The sequence below is a fragment of the Meles meles genome, chromosome 1 (assembly GCF_922984935.1).
Source record: "Meles meles chromosome 1, mMelMel3.1 paternal haplotype, whole genome shotgun sequence".
Classification (NCBI taxonomy): Eukaryota; Metazoa; Chordata; class Mammalia; order Carnivora; family Mustelidae; genus Meles; species Meles meles.
The window spans coordinates 151,983,085-152,002,158 of NC_060066.1; the positions used below are offsets into that span (position 1 = coordinate 151,983,085).

Consider the following 19,074-nt stretch of genomic DNA (forward strand, 5'->3'; position numbering starts at 1 on the left):
TTTCAAGAAAAATCACAATGTTTCAGTTTTGAACTTTAATGTATTTGGAACATATGCAGCAGAACATTTTCTTCTTGCTATCTCCTGCCAAACTAATTATGTATACCACATTAATTTTTCCCTTATGTTTGGGAAGCTCAAGTATATATGGTAGAATTGCCTGATTCATGTTCACCACTTTTAATGGTAAGATCAAGATGAGAAGTATTTCAGATATATTTTATAATTTCCTCTAAAAGAAAATATATGCAAAAATGAAAATGTTTCATTCACTCGACAGATATTTATTGAATACTTAACTATATGCCAGGCTCCTTTACTAAGCCCGAGTGTAAGTGATACGGTGGTGAAGAGAATAGAGAAAGACCTTGTCCTCAGAGAGCTTATATTCCAGTAGGGGTGGTGGTGGGAGATGATGGGGATTTCAAATTCATAAATGACCTGTAGAAAATAAAACATGTAATGAGAATGGAGTAGCTCAACTGAGATTGGGATGATAGGAAGATTTGGGAGAAGTCTAAATTTCTTGGGTGAGTAGCCCCTAAACTGGGAAAGGCTTAGCATATTCTGGGAACAGAAAGGCCAGTATGGAAGGAGCACGGTGAACATGGGTGGTAGGAGCTGCAGTTAGAGAGGTTAGACAGAAGCCACATTAAGTAAGCCTTTTAGACCATGAGAGGGGTTTCAGTTTTTGTCTAATTATAATGGGGAGTCTTTGGAGGATTTTAAGTGAGAAAGTTTAATGATGTGACTTATTTCAGAAAGATCACTCTGGTAGTTATAAGGAAAATGACCTGTAAGAGGGCAGGAGTGGAAGCAGGAAGCCAGGGAGGGAGATATTTCAGTATCTAGTCTCTTAGGGAGGTTAGACAGAAGAGGTTAGACAGAAGCCACATTAAGTAAGCCTTTTAGACCATGAGAGGGGTTTCAGTTTTTGTCTAATTATAATGGGGAGTCTTTGGAGGATTTTAAGTGAGAAAGTTTAATGATGTGACTTATTTCAGAAAGATCACTCTGGTAGTTATAAGGAAAATGACCTGTAAGAGGGCAGGAGTGGAAGCAGGAAGCCAGGGAGGGAGATATTTCAGTATCTAGTCTCTTAGGGAGGTGGAATGGAGCCAGTGAAGAGCGATTGGGCTGGGTGTGTGTTCCTGTAGCACCCCCTTTGCACTTGCATGTTTTCATACCTGGGATTCTGAAAATTAATTTCTTTGGAATATCATAGGTTAATGTGGACTCTGTAAGTCTTAAGAATGCCAAATACTACTAAAATTAAAAAAAAAATGTTTGGGGAAGACAGTGTAGCTCCTTCAGCTTCCCTTTGCTCTATGGCATAAAATACACTATGTTGGGAAAAAATTTAAGTTAGTAACTTAAAGTTCTGTGGATAAATTGATGCCAGATTGCTCTAATTTCTTTGCTTTAAAGCTTATACTACATCAGAATATGAAAACAATTAAAAAGCTCTTTTAAAATATATACTCAATAATTATTTTATTTTTAATGAAAAGAAATATAATTGCCTCATGATATTAATAAAATGTGTCTGCTTTTAACTTACTGGTTGAAGTAGCATATTTACTGGAAAATTTTTTTTTTCTAGTCACATTGTTCTGATGCTTGCAGACGATATGGCATGCAACCCTAGAAATCCCAAACCAGCTACAGTGTTTAGTCACAAGAATATGGAACTAAATGTGTATGGAGATGATGTGGAAGTGGATTATAGAAGTTATGAGGTAACATTGTTTGATTTAACAACATTTTTGAAATGTAGTTATCATTACTTTTAAACTCTAAAATAATGGTAGAATATTTTCTTTAAACTTTGTGCATAATTGTCACTGAAGCCTTGATGTAATTCTGTCTCTGGAGTTCATATTAAGGAAACAATACATGAGTAAAACTAACACAGCATGAATTTCATATATGTATTTCGGATAGGACAACTTTATCTTGGCTCTTATGTTAGAATATTTTAGTGAGGTTTCATAACTTTTTTTTTTACAGTAAATGCATTGTTCATCTTTCAAATTTGACCTAAAATTGCAAATTTTGTATATTTAGTATATATATTGAGGAAAAGTTAAAACGATTAACAAAAAACTCATCCATATTTCCACTTAGAGGTAATCACTTTTAATATGCTTCCAGTGTTTTTATGCATATGATTAAAAATTAAAGTATAAATTTGAAAAATGGCATTAAATATTTTTCCTTTTGAAACGTCATTTTTTTTTTAAAGATTTTATTTATTTATTTGACAGAGAGAGATCACAAGTAGGCAGAGAGGCAGGCAGAAAGAGAGAGAGGGAAGCAGGCTCCCTGCTGAGCAGAGAGCCTGATGTGGGACTCCATCCCAGGGCCCTGAGATCATGACCTGAGCCGAAGGCAGCGGCTTAACACACTGAGCCACCCAGGAGCCCCGAAACGTCATTTTAAATTTAATAGATAGTGAAGATGTTTAAAATTTGAAATCTTCCTTGGTGAAGTCTTCCTCAATAATCCTTTGCCTTTTACCAAGCCTACCAAAAGTAAGAGTTTTCTGTGTACCCACACCTGTTTTGAAGCAATTTTAAAGTCATATCTGTCTCCTCCCCCTGTAAGCATCTTGAGGACATGGCCTCTGTCTTATGTATCTTATGCCTACCAAGTACTTATAGCATTTGAAGGCACTCAGAAATCGTTTGTTCAGTAATTAAATGTGGATGAATGTTGGACTACTTGTTGATTTAGTCATCATAAAATATAAACCAAAAAGAAGTCCTATTAAAACACTTAGCATTTTACTGTTTTCTGGGAAAAAATTAAACCAAATATTATGTACACATGCACAGAAACACATACAAATGCACATATATTTATACTCATGATCTAGGGAAAAGTTGAGCAAGAAAGCTAGATAAATTTTCTGCTTTTTAAATTTAGATCTGTGTAATATAATTTTAAATATGCTTTCAAAGAATCCACAAGTTCAACAAATTCCAGGGTGGGAAATCTGGTTTAAAGTGTGATCAGTTTTTTACATGTTGAAGATACCCTTAACAAAATTTAAGTAATAAAATACATTGAAAAATCAAAGATACACAATTTGGGGATTACTTGTGGAATTATCCTTACGGTTTTATTTTTATGATTCATTATGGACCTATCTTTCAAGGTTTATCTAGAAGTCACTAGGTAGTTGTACCAGTCAACTGCAATAGTTATAATATTGCTGAATTTATTTACGAGTTTCTTTATTTTATATCTTCCCAAAGAATTACCTATGAAGACATTAATAATTTTTAAATTTTAGGCAATACTTCACATAGCATTTAAAGTTTTAAATTTAATTAACTGATTTTTCCCAGGGTAGTTTGATTAGCAGTTGTATTTAATAGAAGCAAGTTAACTTTGAGGCATATGTTTAAATAAATATATTTTAATTGAGTTATATTTCACTTTATGCTTTATTTTCAGTTTATGCTGAATAATATATAGAGAAAGAAGAAGGAATGTTTTTGGAAAAAAATTACCATGTTTTCGCTGATTCTGTTTCATCCCAATTTCTTCTTTTTTTCCCAGGTAACTGTGGAGAATTTTTTACGGGTATTAACTGGCAGGATTCCACCTAGTACTCCTCGGTCAAAACGTCTTCTTTCTGATGATAGGAGCAATATTCTTATTTATATGACAGGTAATTTGAGAATTTAGGTATTTAGAAATAGAATATGTATCCATCTTCATGGAAAGATATTTAAACACCTTAAATGAATTTTGGTTAAAATTGTTTTGTAGTTCTCTTTTCTCATATGACAACTTGAAATATTTGGAGACAGCATATCATTTTATACTGTCCCTTGATGTATTCGCTCTATTTATTTTTCTTTTTTACTATTACCCTGGTAAAGCTTATTTAAACCCTGCTATAGCCTTGTTGCCTTCAGTTTTGTCTCCTGTTAATCATCCTACTAAAGTAGTTAGTAAAAATTATAAATCTGTCCTTCCTCTGCATAAAACTTTACAATGATTTCCTATTGATGGAGTCTTAAATTTTAGTATGTATAAGGATTATTTGAATGCAGATACTCAGGTCTTTAAAATTCCGATTTAGGTTTGGTCCAGGGTGGGGCTTATGAAACTGCATTTTAAATATGTTCCCCACGTATAAGCTGTGATAGTCTTTTGTCTATACTTTGAGGACTACTGGAGATAAAGTCTTAATAATATTAGTTTAGTTTTATTATTTATTTGGTTATATATGTAATATATAATGTATAATAATATATGTTATATTTAGTGATATTATTTATTTCATTTTAGTTCTTGCACTTTCTCTAATTTACTTCTAGGACTGTTTCTGTCCTCTAAACATTTGCTTAAGCTATTGCCTTTGTTTATTGATGTCTTCTCAGTTCACTTTGCCTACCTGATTATTCCTTATCTTTTTAGTCTTAGCTCCGGAGTCACCTCCTTTGTTGATTTTCCTCTGCAAGTCTAGGGTGATCTGTATCTCCAGTTGCCTGGGACAGTCATAGTTTACACCTATTATCCTAATGTAATAGTGCCTCCTTTTTCCTTCAGAAGTGTCTTGCTATATATATTATAATTGCCGAGAGACACCGCTTATTTCCTTGGTTGGTGTAGGCTCTCCTCTCACTCCCATGTTAATCTGTAGTTTCTATATGAGCATTTAACTTACTACTTTCTTGTTTGGCTACTTATTGCCTTCATTATATTTTGAACTCCAAGATGTCATTGATAATGGGGTTTTCACCTCTTTATTTCCAGTGCTGTGTTTTATGGTAGTATTCAGTAAGTATGAATGTTGACCAAATGGTATTTAAAAATGTTTTTGAATGGCATTCCATCAACTGATGATAAAATATTTGCAGAATGGTTTTTAGATGTCACACAGCAGGATGGTTACCGACTTCTATTTGGTGATGTACTTTTCTTTGTCTATCATGTTGCATTTACTTACAGCTTTTCAGATTCAATGAATTTATAAACTTTATAAATTAACTTAGCAGAGCTAAGTCAGGAAAATTTTCACTTTAGTTTATCTGACAGTTATAAGAAAATGTCAAGCTTTTGTGGCAAATATTATGAAGTACAGTCTTATAGTTTAGCTTTATCTGATGTACTAAACTACAGCCACAATTTGTTTTCTAAATCTATGGATCTTCTTTCAGGATAAGTCCAGGTGTGTAAGAAACTCCAATAGTCAAAGACAGAATTTGATAAACTATGGCCCATGGAAGGTTGTCTATTTTAGAAATAAGGTTGTATTAGAACCAGTTGTATCCATTTGTTTTACATATTGTCTGTAGCTGTTTTTACACTACAGTGGCAAGATTCCAGTAGTTGCAACAGAGACCATGTGGCCCATAAGTCTAAAACATTTATTACCTGGCCCTGTATTTACAGAAAATTTGCCAACCCATGTAAGAGAGTAGGAGGGCTGACAATTATAATAAAATGATAATGGCACTAGCCATTAATGAGGCTTACTGTACCTCAGGCAATCAATATAAATCAGTGTGTGTATGAATTCATTTCATCCTTAAGCAATCCAAAGATTTAGGTGCTGTTGTATATAGTTACGTGGGTTGTGCACTGCACATAAGTGTTTGGCTAGGGGTTGAGTGGGAGCTGCAATCTAGTGTATGTTTGCACATAGTAAAATGTGTGCCCTGCCATAGAGTTGTTCTGATGGAAGAAAGAAGTATCATATTTCCCCAACAAAGACATAATTACTAATCACTTTTGAGTTCACAGAACTGGATATATTCAGAGGGGCCACTGAAAAAGATTTTTCTACTTTGATGTCCTGTGGGAAGTACCTTTTTAAAAAATTCACACAAAGGAACTTTATATGCATGCTAATGACAGTGCTGATGTATTTCTTATTTCACAGCTAGGGAAACTGAGGCATAGAAAGATAAAGTTATTTGCCTAAGTTAACATAGTCATTAAGTGGCAAAGCTAGCATTTGAATCCAGACAGACTGGCTATATCCGGGCATTCTGAATGTCACAGTCTTCTGCTCAGCTCTCATGGGACAATTGTTGAGAGTAGTAAAAACTTTAATTTAAATGTGAGAACAACATTTCAGTAGTATAGAATTCCAAGTATACTCTGAATAATACTAGCATACTATTGGGACCAAGCTAGTATTTGCAACTCCTTTCTCACCAAAATGTTTGCCTGGTTTTGAGAAATTATTTATCTATAGAAACTCACTTCTGACATAATAATGGAGCCAGTGCAAAAATATAAATGTGCTTTTATAGAATGGAATGATAGAAGAATTTATGAAGGTATTATATCTGCTATTTTTTGCACAGTCAATCATTATTCTATTTTTAATTGGTTGTAATAGTAAATTATTTTTTATAGTACTTTTCATTTTAGAATATAAAAACAACAAGTGATACTAAAATATTGCCATGAATGAAGTAAATGTTTATATCTGGATATATGCAGTTTGCATTTAAAAAATGCATGTATTTGATCTTTTTAATTCTTCCTATAAGGACATGGTGGAAATGGTTTCTTGAAATTTCAAGATTCTGAAGAAATTACCAACATAGAACTTGCAGATGCTTTTGAGCAAATGTGGCAAAAAAGACGGTAATTAGCAAATGACTGCTTTTCTTCTTCTTCTTTTTTTTTTTTTTTTGAAGATTTTTTATATTTATTTGACAGAGAGAGAGAGAGAGACAATGAGAAAGGGAATACAAGCAGGGGGAGTGGGAGAGAGAGAAGCAGGCTTTTCCTGCTGATCAGGGAGCCTATGTGGGACTCGATCCCAGAACCCTGGGATCATGACCAAGCCGAAGGCAGATGCTTAACGACTGAGCCACCCAAGTGTCCCATCAAATGACTACTTTTCGTAAGATAAATTAGTACCTGGTTTTTCCATGGTTAGTAGATTTGTAGATTCTATTTTATGAGATTTTGACTTATTTTAATATAACTTCTTCTACTCTACTAGATTTATGTTTGTTATTTCTACTGAACTAGTTTTAAAAGAAACCTCAGTGTTATTAAAGAGCATAAAAATAAGTTAACCTCTTAAGACCATCTCCCTGTTATTTAGCAATGTTTTTGGAGGAAATTAGAATCCTACCAATCAAGTTCCCCTTTATGTAGGGGAATTGTGAACATTATATTTATTTTCCAGCGTCAGCCTGTTGTTACTTTTTGTACATTCTCTGACTCTCCACGTGATAGCAATACATTATTTCTTCTTTGGAAAAAATGCTGAAATAATGATTAATATAATATTTATAGCCTAACTCACATTAAGGATGACATATTGTTAGTGATCCATGGTAAGCACCTCTCTAGTGATCCATGGTAAGCACATATGAACATAAGTGAATATAAAGCAGCAGAAATGCTTTTAACTTGGTTATCTTCAGCAACCACTTACAGGTTACCTTCTAAATACACATGGCGCAGAAAGGAGTATGATGCGTATTCTGCCTTTGTAGTGTTTAAAATCTAGTGGAAAAGAGAAATGTGTATACAACTCTGCTGCAATTAAATGTAAATATTGAATTATATGCATAAGCAGAATAAATGGAAATGTTGATGGGAAGCTTTTGCTAGGTACTGGTTTTATCTTATTCATAGTTTACATTTACTGGATATATACGAGGTGCTAGGCACTGTTTTATATATATTGTCTTATTTAATATCAATAACAACCCCATGAGGTAGATACTACTATTATTCCTATTTTTACACATGAGTAAATTGAGACATAAATAGATTAACTTGCCAGATTTTGCACAACTAGTAAGTCCATCACTAAGACTCATTCCTAAGTGCTCCAGCCATTTTACTGTACTGCCCCTCATAACTGTAGATGTTTCTGACCCTTAGGGACGTCCACAGATTTTTTTTCTCAGAATAAATACATCATATGACTTCTTCCTTTTATCATCTGCTTATATATTGTGGTGCCAGATTGCTTGCTTTCTTTTCTAGGTGCAATGTTAGCTGTTTACCTAGATCAGGTGTCTGAGAGAAACCTTTGAGAAATGTATCTGCTCCCTACTTTCACCAGCTAGGCAGCTCATTCTAAAATACAGAGCTGATTATGTTATTTTCTCTTGGAAAAAACCCTGTTTGGCTTCCTCAGACTTAACACGGATGAGATCCATACTTCATATGGGATACTACATAGATTGACCCTACCCTACCTTTTTGAAACTAATTTCCTCCATTTCCCCAAATTTACAGTAAATTCTAATTATATAGTACTATTCCCCTTTTCTAAAACAATTATACTTTTTCAAACTTAGTTCTCTTAGTAGAACCTTATTCCTTTGTTGGAATGTGCTATTCCTTTCTTTGTTAGTTAAAATAACTCATCTTTCATTGCCCAGGCCAGGCATCACCTTTCTCTGACTTGCCTTTCTTTACAGTCGCCCCTCTTCTTTTCTCAGGGCTCTTAGAGCACTGTAACTTTATTAGACTCTAAGCTCTGTGAAGACAGGGACTGCTGTATCCCCAGCTTAGGGGATACATACTATAGGCTCTAGTAACTATTTGTGATTCTTACCACATTCCATTTGGTTAAATGTTTATGTGTCTCTTTTCCAGTTAGATTTTAATCTTTTTGAGTATGGTGACTAAGTCCTGTATGTTTTTTCCTGAATCTGGCTCATTTTCTAGGACAGCCTGGGTGCCAAATAAATGTTTCTTAAATTGAATATTCATTTGGATTCTGAATCATGTGGCCAAGAAAAGGGAAGGGGAAATAATTGGGGGCAGCCACTTTGTGGTACAACCTGTTGAGGTCGTTTCCTTGGACAATATTGTAGCTTTAATATTTCTAATATTAAATTTGTGTTGGGAATTCTGAAAACTTGCAAATTTTTAACTAATAAAATGACCAAGATATGACTTTAACATCTTATATTATGCAAGTAATATAAAAATATTAGTTAAGGTTTGATTAACAGCATTGTTCATGTTAAAGATAGTACCTCTTTTATTTCAGCTACAACGAGTTACTGTTTATTATTGATACTTGTCAAGGAGCATCCATGTATGAACGATTCTATTCTCCTAACATAATGGCTTTAGCTAGTAGCCAAGTGGGAGAAGATTCACTCTCGGTAGGTGCATATTTCCCATTTGTAAACTGCATTGTCTTTGGAATATGTAGCTATTTTGGAAATCACTTATATGCTTTATGAATACATATATTTTTTTTATTCTTAGACTTTTTAATACCTTAGAAGGAAATTTTGATGCTTTTAAAACATTTTCTTATAATGATGTTGTTTGACATATACTTCTTTTTTCTGCTTTGCTTTTAAAAAAATTATAAAATTACAATTATAAAATAATTATAAAAAAGTATAATTGACTATAATATTGTGTTAGTTTCAGCTGTACAACATAATGATTCAATATTTGTTTATATTGCAAAATAATCACAGTAAGTCTAGTTAACATTTATCATCAGACCAAAAAAAAAAAAAAGCCACCGTACATAGTTACAGAATTTTTCTTTCTTGTGATGAGAACTTTTAAGGTGTACTTCCTTAGTAACTTTTAAATGTGCAATACTGTGTTATTAACTATAGTAACCATGCTGTATATTATATCCCATGTCTTATTTATTTTATAACTGGAGTTTGTCCCTTTGGCTCCCTTCACCCATTTGGTCTATCCTCTGCCTCTCATCCCTGGCAACCACCAGTTTGTTCTCTGTATCTATAAGGTTGGTTTTTGTTCTTATCATTGTTTTTAGATTACACATATAGGGGAGATCATATGGTATTTGTCTTTCTCTGACTTATTTCATTTAGTATAGTGACTTCAAGATCCGTCCATGTTGCCACAGATGGCAAAATTTCTTTTCTTTTCTTTTCTTTTCTCTTCTTTCTGGATGAATAATATGCCATTGTATATGCTTTATTTTTTCATAGCATCAACCTGATCCTGCAATTGGAGTCCACCTTATGGATAGATACACATTTTATGTCTTGGAATTTTTGGAAGAAATTAATCCAGCTAGCCAAACTAATATGAATGACCTTGTAAGTATTTCCTTGATTTGATTAAAGCACATAGGTATGCTTAATTGATAAGTGAAGTCCTTTATTCCCTGTACTGCCAGGATAATGTTTCTTATGTTGAACAGTAGCCTTTTAACTGTTTTGAATCTCCCTCTATAGTAATCTCTCTCTCTTTACTACAGGAGACCTAAAGTTTAGCCTGTTTAACTTGTTACTTTCATTCATTTGTTTATGCTCTTTTCTCTACCAGAAATGTACTTTTTTAGATTCACCTAGTGAAATTCTACCTATTCTTTGGGTGTCAAATCAGATCCAACCTCCCATAGTCCCATAGTTCTTCCCTGTTGGAATTTAAGTAAGATAAATAAGTTTTTCAGAGCTTTATTTCTCTCTTCTACTATGTATTGTAGTCTGCCTTTTTTTGAACTTACTGAGTGTGAGTAATAGGGCATTCTTGGAAGAAAAGGACTTTCTTTTACCTATTTTTGTCCATCCTTCAACTTCTAGTACAGTGTTTGTTTGTTTTTTAAGATTTTATTTATTTACTTGAGAGAGTGAGCAAGAGAGAAAACACAGGCAAAGGGAGGGGCAGAGGCAGAGGGAGAAGCAGGCTCCCAACTGAGCAGGGAGCCTGATTCCAGGCTTCCCAGGACCCTGGGATCATGATCTGAGCTGAAGGAAGACGCTTTACTGACTGAGCCACCCAGGTGCCCTAGTACAGTGTTTTGATGCGGTTTCTTGAACTTAGTTCAGTCTTTTTTTCCTGGCTTTTCTGTGCTTCTTGTATCCTTAAATAAATCTACTTTGAAGTTGCTATTGAAAGTAGGCATAATAAAAAAGCTTGAAATAGCAATTCTAGATTGGATAATTACGAGCATCTATGACTTACCCTCTTTTTTTCCATTAATTTATACACTGTTCTTTTATTCATAAACCTTTTTTGAGTTTGGGCTAAGTGCCAGCCACTGGCTCTATCCTAATGAAGGAGACAGGTACTGTCTCTGCCTTCATGGAGCTTCAGAATGAAAGGGAGGCCAAGTAGACTGGGCTTGGAACTCACGTATCAGCCAAGCAGCTTTGCATTGATCTCTTTTATCATACAGAAATGTTTTAGATAATTTTTTTTATTAAAGAAGTTCTGCAAAATTATAAAAAATCACTGTTATAAGCTGTTATATTTGATAACATAGAATAACTTGCTACATTTTAGAGACTATATAGTTGATACCTGTTAAACCTTAATGTGAACTTGTTACAATACTACTTTGTAAGAAAACTATAGTCACCTAAATTCTAGTTACTTTAGTTTTTAGATTAATTCCCATTTTTAATTATATATTGTACATTTTATTTAATACGTGACATACTGTCTCAAAAGTTTACAATATATGCACCTCACACTTCAAATGTCTAATGGATTTTTTTTTAAAATAACTTCTTCCTTTGAAATCATATAAGAAAGACTGAAGAAACTTTATTTTTTTATGTGTTTATTTTTTCCCACAATTGCTATACAGTTTTTAATAAACATTCCTCACTAATATCTTATTACCTACTTCTGTTTTTTTAATTGAATGATCGTTATTTTAATCTTGTTCAGTAAGAATGATCTACTTCTTTGAAGTTAAATATTCTAGTGATTTGATATATCTTAAGATGTTGTGGAATAATACCTATTCTGTTGGATTATGTGTGTATAGAGAATTTGTTGGGTATCAGCTGTATTCAGAGTACAATATTAGGAGCTTTGTGGGCAGCAAAATTAGATGATATGGTCCTTGGCCACTTAAAAATTTATAGTGTCATTGGTAACAGCTGAAAAGCACATTTATAGAGTATCATCTATTAAATAAAGTCTTTGGATCCTCCAGGTAATTTTCTTTCTTTTGTGAACATGGAACTTTTGCTATGTACCCTTAAGATGCTTTTAATATTGTACTGTAATTGTTTATATTTGTGACATTCCCTCGAGGCTTTGGAAGTTCTTAAGTAAGAAGTAAATGGACCATGGTCTTTGCATCTCACTACCTGCAGAATTGAATTATAGTACCTGGTGTATTTATAGTTCTCAGTGAATATTTGTAATGGATGAAAGGACATGACAACCATGCACATTTGTATGGTTCCTTTAAATATAATGGGTTTGGTGTTTACAATTTTTCTTGAGAGCGGTAGATTTTTGGGTTTGAAAGAAGCAAAATAGAGCATATTCTAGGAAAATGGAATACGTGCAGAGGCATGGAAGTCAGAATCCTTGTCTTCAGTAGTAAGCATATAATCTGGCTAGAGTGTGAGGATTCTGTAAGTAAAGGAGATTATTAGAAATTAATGTTGCTGAGGCTAAGGAAATCATATTGATAGGATAAAATATCTTGAAGGAAGAATAACTTCATAGAAAGTGGAAGTATACTCATTTTAGCAGCAGAGAAGATAATACTTTTTATCTTATTCCCAAGCTCATTTGCCTATGCTTTTCCTACTGGTACTTAAGAAAGCCCACCAAGATGCTGGCTCATACAGGAATGCCTTCAGTATACATAGGACTTCAATCTTTGTGTATTTTGTTTTATCTTTTACTGTGTTTCTTCAACCTTCAATCTGTATTGTCCTTCCTGTTTGGCACTTCCCTTTCTAAAGTAAGTTTGGCATTTTACTCTCTTCCCATCCTTTTTGCCTTCACTGCTTCTTTTTATTCTGATCTCTTCTTTGTATTTCCTTTTATTGTTTTCCTAAATCAGGAAGGTATTGTGATGTTAGGCCAGTGACTTAATCTTTTTGAACTTTAGTTTTAAGTAGAGATAATAATCTTAATATACCTCACAGTTATTAGTAGTTTAAATCAGAGATCTATGAATTGCTTCACACAATGCTTGGATCACTAGTTTCATAAATTCTAGCTGTTCTGCCCTTCCCCACCCATCTCCCATCATATTGGTAATTATCTGTGCATATCATCTTGTCTCCATAGGTGGGCAAGTACTGTGGGCTGTAGGCCCTTACTGCAGTCTTGTCATGGTTTTCTTCGTGTATCCTGTGCTTTTGCCAAACTAGGTTATTTGCCTTACACATCTTTGCAGCTGCTCCTTAAGAATGTTATTTCCCATCTGTAATCTCCCTTTTCCTTCAGAATGTAGCTTAAATCCCACTCTTTCTTTTTCTTATCTTCAGACTATGAGAAGTTTATCCTTTTCTGAAGTAGAACTTGTCACCTTTTTTCCCCTACCTCTCTGTTTATTCATCTCTGACTTGACTTAAGGCCTTGAAGATAGGACCATGTTTTGTCAACTTTTGTATCCTTTGTGGAAGATAACAGTTGAAATATATGTAGTAGATGTTTTATCTGCTTTGCTGAGTGAATGAGTACATGTTTATCCCTGGTAATTCACTGATGTGGAATATCGGGGATATGATTAACATAGACATTTTCATGAGTCCTGTGTGAGATCTGTGTGAAGTTGTGGTTTTTCAAGCTATAATTCTTTGAGGACTAGAGTGTCTGGAGGTGCTTTGGATTTATTTTCATTATGGCTAAACTAAGAAATTTGCCACTCACTGAGATGAATGTAGATGCAGGAAAAAAAGCAACTCTTTTCATAGTGTTACATATAAATTCTTGGTAAATTTAAAAGTTCAAAATATTTTGTAGCATATGATCCAAAAAAGTGCATGTTTTTTCCCCTCCCTGGTCTGCTTCCCTTTTTGTCACCTGCTCTAATGTCTGTATAGCTTTTTTAGAATATCAAGTACTACTGTAGCAAGGAAACTTTAATCTTTAAAATCAGTAGCTTCTTTAGATTGGGAGAGCTTTAAAAATACTACAGCTAGGGTGCCTGGGTGGGTTAGTCAGTTGAGCATCTGATCCTAGTTTTGGCTTAGGTCAGGATCTTGGGGTCATGGGATTGTGCACCATCTTGGGCTCCATGCTTGGCGGGGAGTCTGCTTAGGATTCTCTGCCTCTCCCTCTGCCCCTTCCCCTACTCACTCACTCACTCTCTCTCTCTCATAGATAAATAAATCATTAAAAAATACACTACAGTCTACTATACTGTGTTATTGAATTGATAAAAGTTATATGTATATGTGTGTATTTATTATTGTTATATATATGCTTTTCAGTTTCAGGTATGTCCTAGAAGTCTCTGTGTGTCTACCCCTGGACATCGCACTGACCTTTTTCAGAGGGATCCTAAAAATGTCCTGATAACTGATTTTTTTGGAAGTGTACGGAAAGTGGAAATTACAACAGAGACTATAAGTTTGCAACCAGATTTAGAAATCATGGAAAGCAGGTATTTATCTTGAATTATTATTTTCTTAGAATATTCTAGTCTCATGATTTACAAATTTTTATGTAGCATAATGTTACATAATATTGAGATGAACGTTGGTGTTTCTTAATAAAACTACACATTTCTACCCAATCTTCATTTTATGCAGTCAAATGCTCTACCCCTGAGCTATACCCCCACAATCTTCATTTTATGTTAGGCCCTACACTTTTCAGGTTTATGGGCAAAAGCTATAAATATTAGAGGGAAGCTACGATCATGATTAGGATTATATTGTAGTTCCAAAATGCAATGTTCATAGTAGTGATTTGAGGCTTGCTCAAAAAGCCTAAAACTTTCTTTGTAACTGACTGAGAGCCATACTTTTCATTAGTGGAGGTATGTATAATAGTTCAGAAGACCTTCATGAAAGGGCAGATATGTGAATGTTTCGAACATTAATACTCTATTGAGCGTATATGCTTTGACCTATTGCAGTAGAAGGGGTTACCTGAAGTGATATTGAATCGGGAAGTTGGCAGCTGGGCATTTAGAGTGTAATAAGGGCCCTAGGAATCCGGCAGATGTAAGGCAGATAAACATAAAAAGGGAAGCGAGTGCCAAAAGTCATATTTCAAATACATATTTCGGACTATAAAACAGTGCTTCCATGTTCAGAATTTCTGTGGGTTCCAGCAATCTGGTTACTTCTCTGACTGCCATATATTTTGGTTCCTACAGTCTGGGTGGTTTATGAGCCTGGGTCAGAGGTATCTCTGGCTTTTCTCTAGTTTTATATTCTGTTAATCTGGAACAATTTATCTGGAGCTATTGTAAATTTGGAGTGACCCTCTCATCAACAGGTACCTGTTTCTGCTTTATTTGGGGGCTCTTGGTAATTCGTTAGGGAAAGGATGGGAGGTACACGCTAGATACTCCTGGGAGTAGATGGTGTGAGTGTGTGGTGAATGTGCGTGCATACACACATATGTAGATGTGTGTACAGATGTGTATGAGAGTGCAAAACCAGGAGAAAGGGAGATTGAGAAAAATTAAGAGATTTGGGGCATATGAATTTTAGAAATATGTGTAATGTTTCATTTATATTGTTCTGTAAACATTTTTAAAGGCAAAATACTTTGTTAGGTTTCAATAGTGTCTCATTTTATAGCCTCTTTCTTGAAATAGATGATGTATTTTACTAGCATTAAACTGTGTTATTTGTGATTATCTAATGCTATCTATTGGAAACTCATACTCCTATGAACTTTTCTGGACTGGTAACTGGCAACATAAATTACTCTCAGTTTTGAAAATTTCAAAGCCTTGTGTAATTGAGCTTATAAGTGTTTTAGAGATAAAAAACTAGCACAAAATACATCTTTTTTGGAAGATTTAAAGTTGATATTATTATTAATCATTCTATTCTGGATATTCAAAGCCTTGGACCTTTTCTTTTCCATTTCCTGTAGCTATTGGCTTCAGAATTTTTTTTTAAGACATCAGATGACATTCTACAGCAATATCAGTTTTATTTATTTTATTTCTTAAGATTTTATTTATTTATTTGAGAGAGAGAAAGCATGAACAGGAGGTAGGAGGCAAAGGGAGAGGGAGAAGCAGACTCTCCACTGAGCTTGATCCCAGGACCCTGAGATCATGACCTGAGCTGAAGACAGGTGCTTAACCAACTGAGCCACCTAAGTGCCCCTTATTTGTTATTTTAAATACTGAATTTCAGATTGCCCTTGTAAAATAGCTAAACCTAATTTAATACTTAGCAACTAAAATTGAAATATGTCTTTTACCAATTTTATTTTGTAATTTTCCTTGAATTTAAGCTTATGAGATTGTAAGATACACCTTCTCTTAAACATCTAAACATTGCATTAATTTACTTTAAAAGGCTGGGACCATCTTTATACTTCTTCTGACTTATTTTCTATTCTCTCCTTTTAACACAGTATTAAATACGCAGTGAGTATACATAAAAAATGATTTCAGTGGAATCTGATGGGTTTCATTATATATTCTGGAAGAGTGGAATTTTGTCCCATAAATTATCTGCATGTATTAGTTCCAGAGCAGAAACTGTTGGTGCTGAAAATTATCTTAATTTATCTTTAATCGAGGAGAAAATTTTGAGCATCGGAGCCAGACAGCAGGCACAGTTGAATTATAGCACCCTCTAGTGTTTGTAAATAAATTTTATTTAGAATATTGTGTACAGATGGTTTCATGATCACTGGTATAAGTTATCCAGTTAATTTAAGAGAATTAAGTTTCCAGCATGATTCAGGAATTTTTAAGTGGATGCTATCAGTGTTGTATGTAGGTGGTATTTATATGCAAATAAAATGGCAATCGGATATTTGTTTAGAGAAAATTACATTCATGAGAGGCCAGATATCACAAAAATATTTTATTAAGAAAATTATGGGTTTGGGGTGCCTGGGTGGCTGAGTGGTTTAAGCCTCTGCCTTGGGCTCAGGTCCTGATCTCAGGGTCTTGGGATCGAGTCCCACATGAGGCTCTCTGCTCAGCAGTGAGCCTGCTTTCCCCTCTCTCTGCCTTCTTCTCTGCCTGCTCGTGATCTCTTTCTCTGTCAAAAAAAAAAAAAAAAATGAAAGAAATAAAATTATGGGTTAGAATATATATGTATTTTTCAGATCTTAGGTTAAAAATGTTAATACAGTTACTATTATTAAAATTGGCAGTTATGCTTTTAAAAATACTACCATTTACATGTTAGGAAAACAATGCAGTTGGTTCATTCAGACTGTTCAAATTTCATATTTTGCATATAAGAGTATACTAGACTAAATTCAGATATGATGGGGAAACAGTACATAAAATTGACATTATGATATGATATTGTTATGTGTCTTCTGAAACAGGTATTGAGTAAGGTACAGTCATGAAGTTAATGACAGCACTTTGTTTCTGCAGGTGTCTTTGTAGTTGTGTGATTAATTTGTTTGCAAGAACAGATGGCATAAAATAAGGATTGATTGCAGGAAGTTTTGCTTATGTAACTTGATTCTACAGTGCTTCATTTGAGTCTACATAGATTGGCTTTTGATAAGTAGGTAGACAATAGCCTGTGAGTTGGGCTTTTTAGAATCTAGTGATAAGTCCATGTTCTGTAATTTTATTGTTATACTAGAATTTCTTTCTCTTTTGAGGCAGTCTTTAGCAATCGAAATTTTTTGAGTCTAGCAGGAAATTTGAGACTGGACTTTTTTCTTACAGATTTCTTACAGACCTCCAACAGAGGGGTAGAATATGGCCTCCTCAAGGTCAGTTTATGTTTTGAACACCAGAACAGGCCTCTTTCAAGGGCTTGTTAAACAAGTCCCCACCTCAGGTAGATCAAAGATCAGACAGTTGCTGCCACGGTCATAATATTTTGAGCCCTTTCTATGTGTTTCATGCTTTATATGACACATTAGCTAGAACTGTTGAGTTGTAAATAATGGGATCCAGCCTGAGCTATGTTATTTCCTTAAGGATATTTGTTATACAGATAATTCTGTGTTTTATGGATCCCAGGGACTGACCCCAAAAAGGGCCTGGAAATAGGAACCAGATGTCAGTCAGAAGGAGAGGCAGCACTTTCTCCATCTCCCTGTTGTTTAAGTCTTTTCTTTCTCTGCTGCTCTGGCCGTTTGTGGGGCAGAATGTGTACATACCACTGCTCTAGAGATTTATATCTCTTCTGTTGATGATAAAGCGTAGATAGACAATGCACTTGCTCATTCCGGATTCCAGGCTTCCTGGAGGCATCATCATTAGCCAGCTTGGGTCAGGTATCCACTTTTGGTCCAGCTGGGCAGTAGTGGGGTCATATGACACAAAATCAGGGCTTCTGGAGAGCCCACCTTATGTGTATAAGTCCCCCGAAGGGGTCTTGAGAGCTAGGCAGATATCCTTTATATTAATCTCATCTTAATTCACATGATAACTTTATGAGGCAGATATAATTTTCTCATTTTGTAAATGAGTAAACTGTGGCTGAGAAAGGTTAGGAAGCCTGCCTAAAGTCACACATCTAACAAATGGTGGAGCCAAGGTATGTATCTAGGAATGCCTCATACTTCTAAGAACTACGTATTCTTATTTTATTCTGTTATAATTTACCTTGAGCTACTTGGCTTGCTTTCTTTTTAAAGCATATAAAATATAAATGATAGCTCGATGAATTTTTTTTAAGATTTTATTTATTATTTATTTATTCCTTTATTTGACAGAAAGAGATCACAAGTAGGCAGAGAGGCAGGCAGAGAAAGAGGAAGGGAAACAGGCTCCCTGCAGAGCAGAGAACCGATGTGGGGCTCAATCCCAGGACCCTGGGATCATGACCTGAGCCAAAGGCAGAGGCTTTAACCCACTGAGCCATCCAGGGACCCCTAGCTCAATGATTTTTCACAAGACTCTACTTCTCATGTAACCACAAGAAAAAGAAATAGAATAATGCTGGAAGCTCCCAAACCTCTGTACCCTTCCCAATCTCTGTCCTCTCACTCCCTATCAAAGTTAACCACTGTCCTAACTTTTATGGAATTTACTTTCTTGCTTTTCATTTTATATCACCTAAGTGTGTATCCCTAAACATTATGTTTTGATTCTTGTCCTAATACTATGTTTTTGGAATTCATTTATATTGTGTGCAGTTGTAGTTTGTTCAATTGTTGAAAACAACTGTTTTGAATTTTTAAAAATTGAGGTATAATTTATTTACAGTAAAATCACCCTTTTTAGTATATAGTTCTGAGTTT

The 19,074-nt window shown here is 34.5% G+C and overlaps 1 protein-coding gene across 1 annotated transcript in view; it reads left to right on the top strand.

Moving 5' to 3' along the window:
* Positions 1–19,074, top strand: part of PIGK (phosphatidylinositol glycan anchor biosynthesis class K) — a 122,840-nt gene that overhangs the window by 39,909 nt on the left and 63,857 nt on the right. Inside the window, exons 4-9 of the mRNA XM_046010478.1 lie at positions 1,604–1,739; positions 3,568–3,679; positions 6,522–6,618; positions 9,002–9,119; positions 9,939–10,049; positions 14,145–14,317. Of these exons, the coding sequence (XP_045866434.1) occupies positions 1,604–1,739; positions 3,568–3,679; positions 6,522–6,618; positions 9,002–9,119; positions 9,939–10,049; positions 14,145–14,317 (747 nt within the window). The remainder of the gene's footprint in view (positions 1–1,603; positions 1,740–3,567; positions 3,680–6,521; positions 6,619–9,001; positions 9,120–9,938; positions 10,050–14,144; positions 14,318–19,074) is intronic.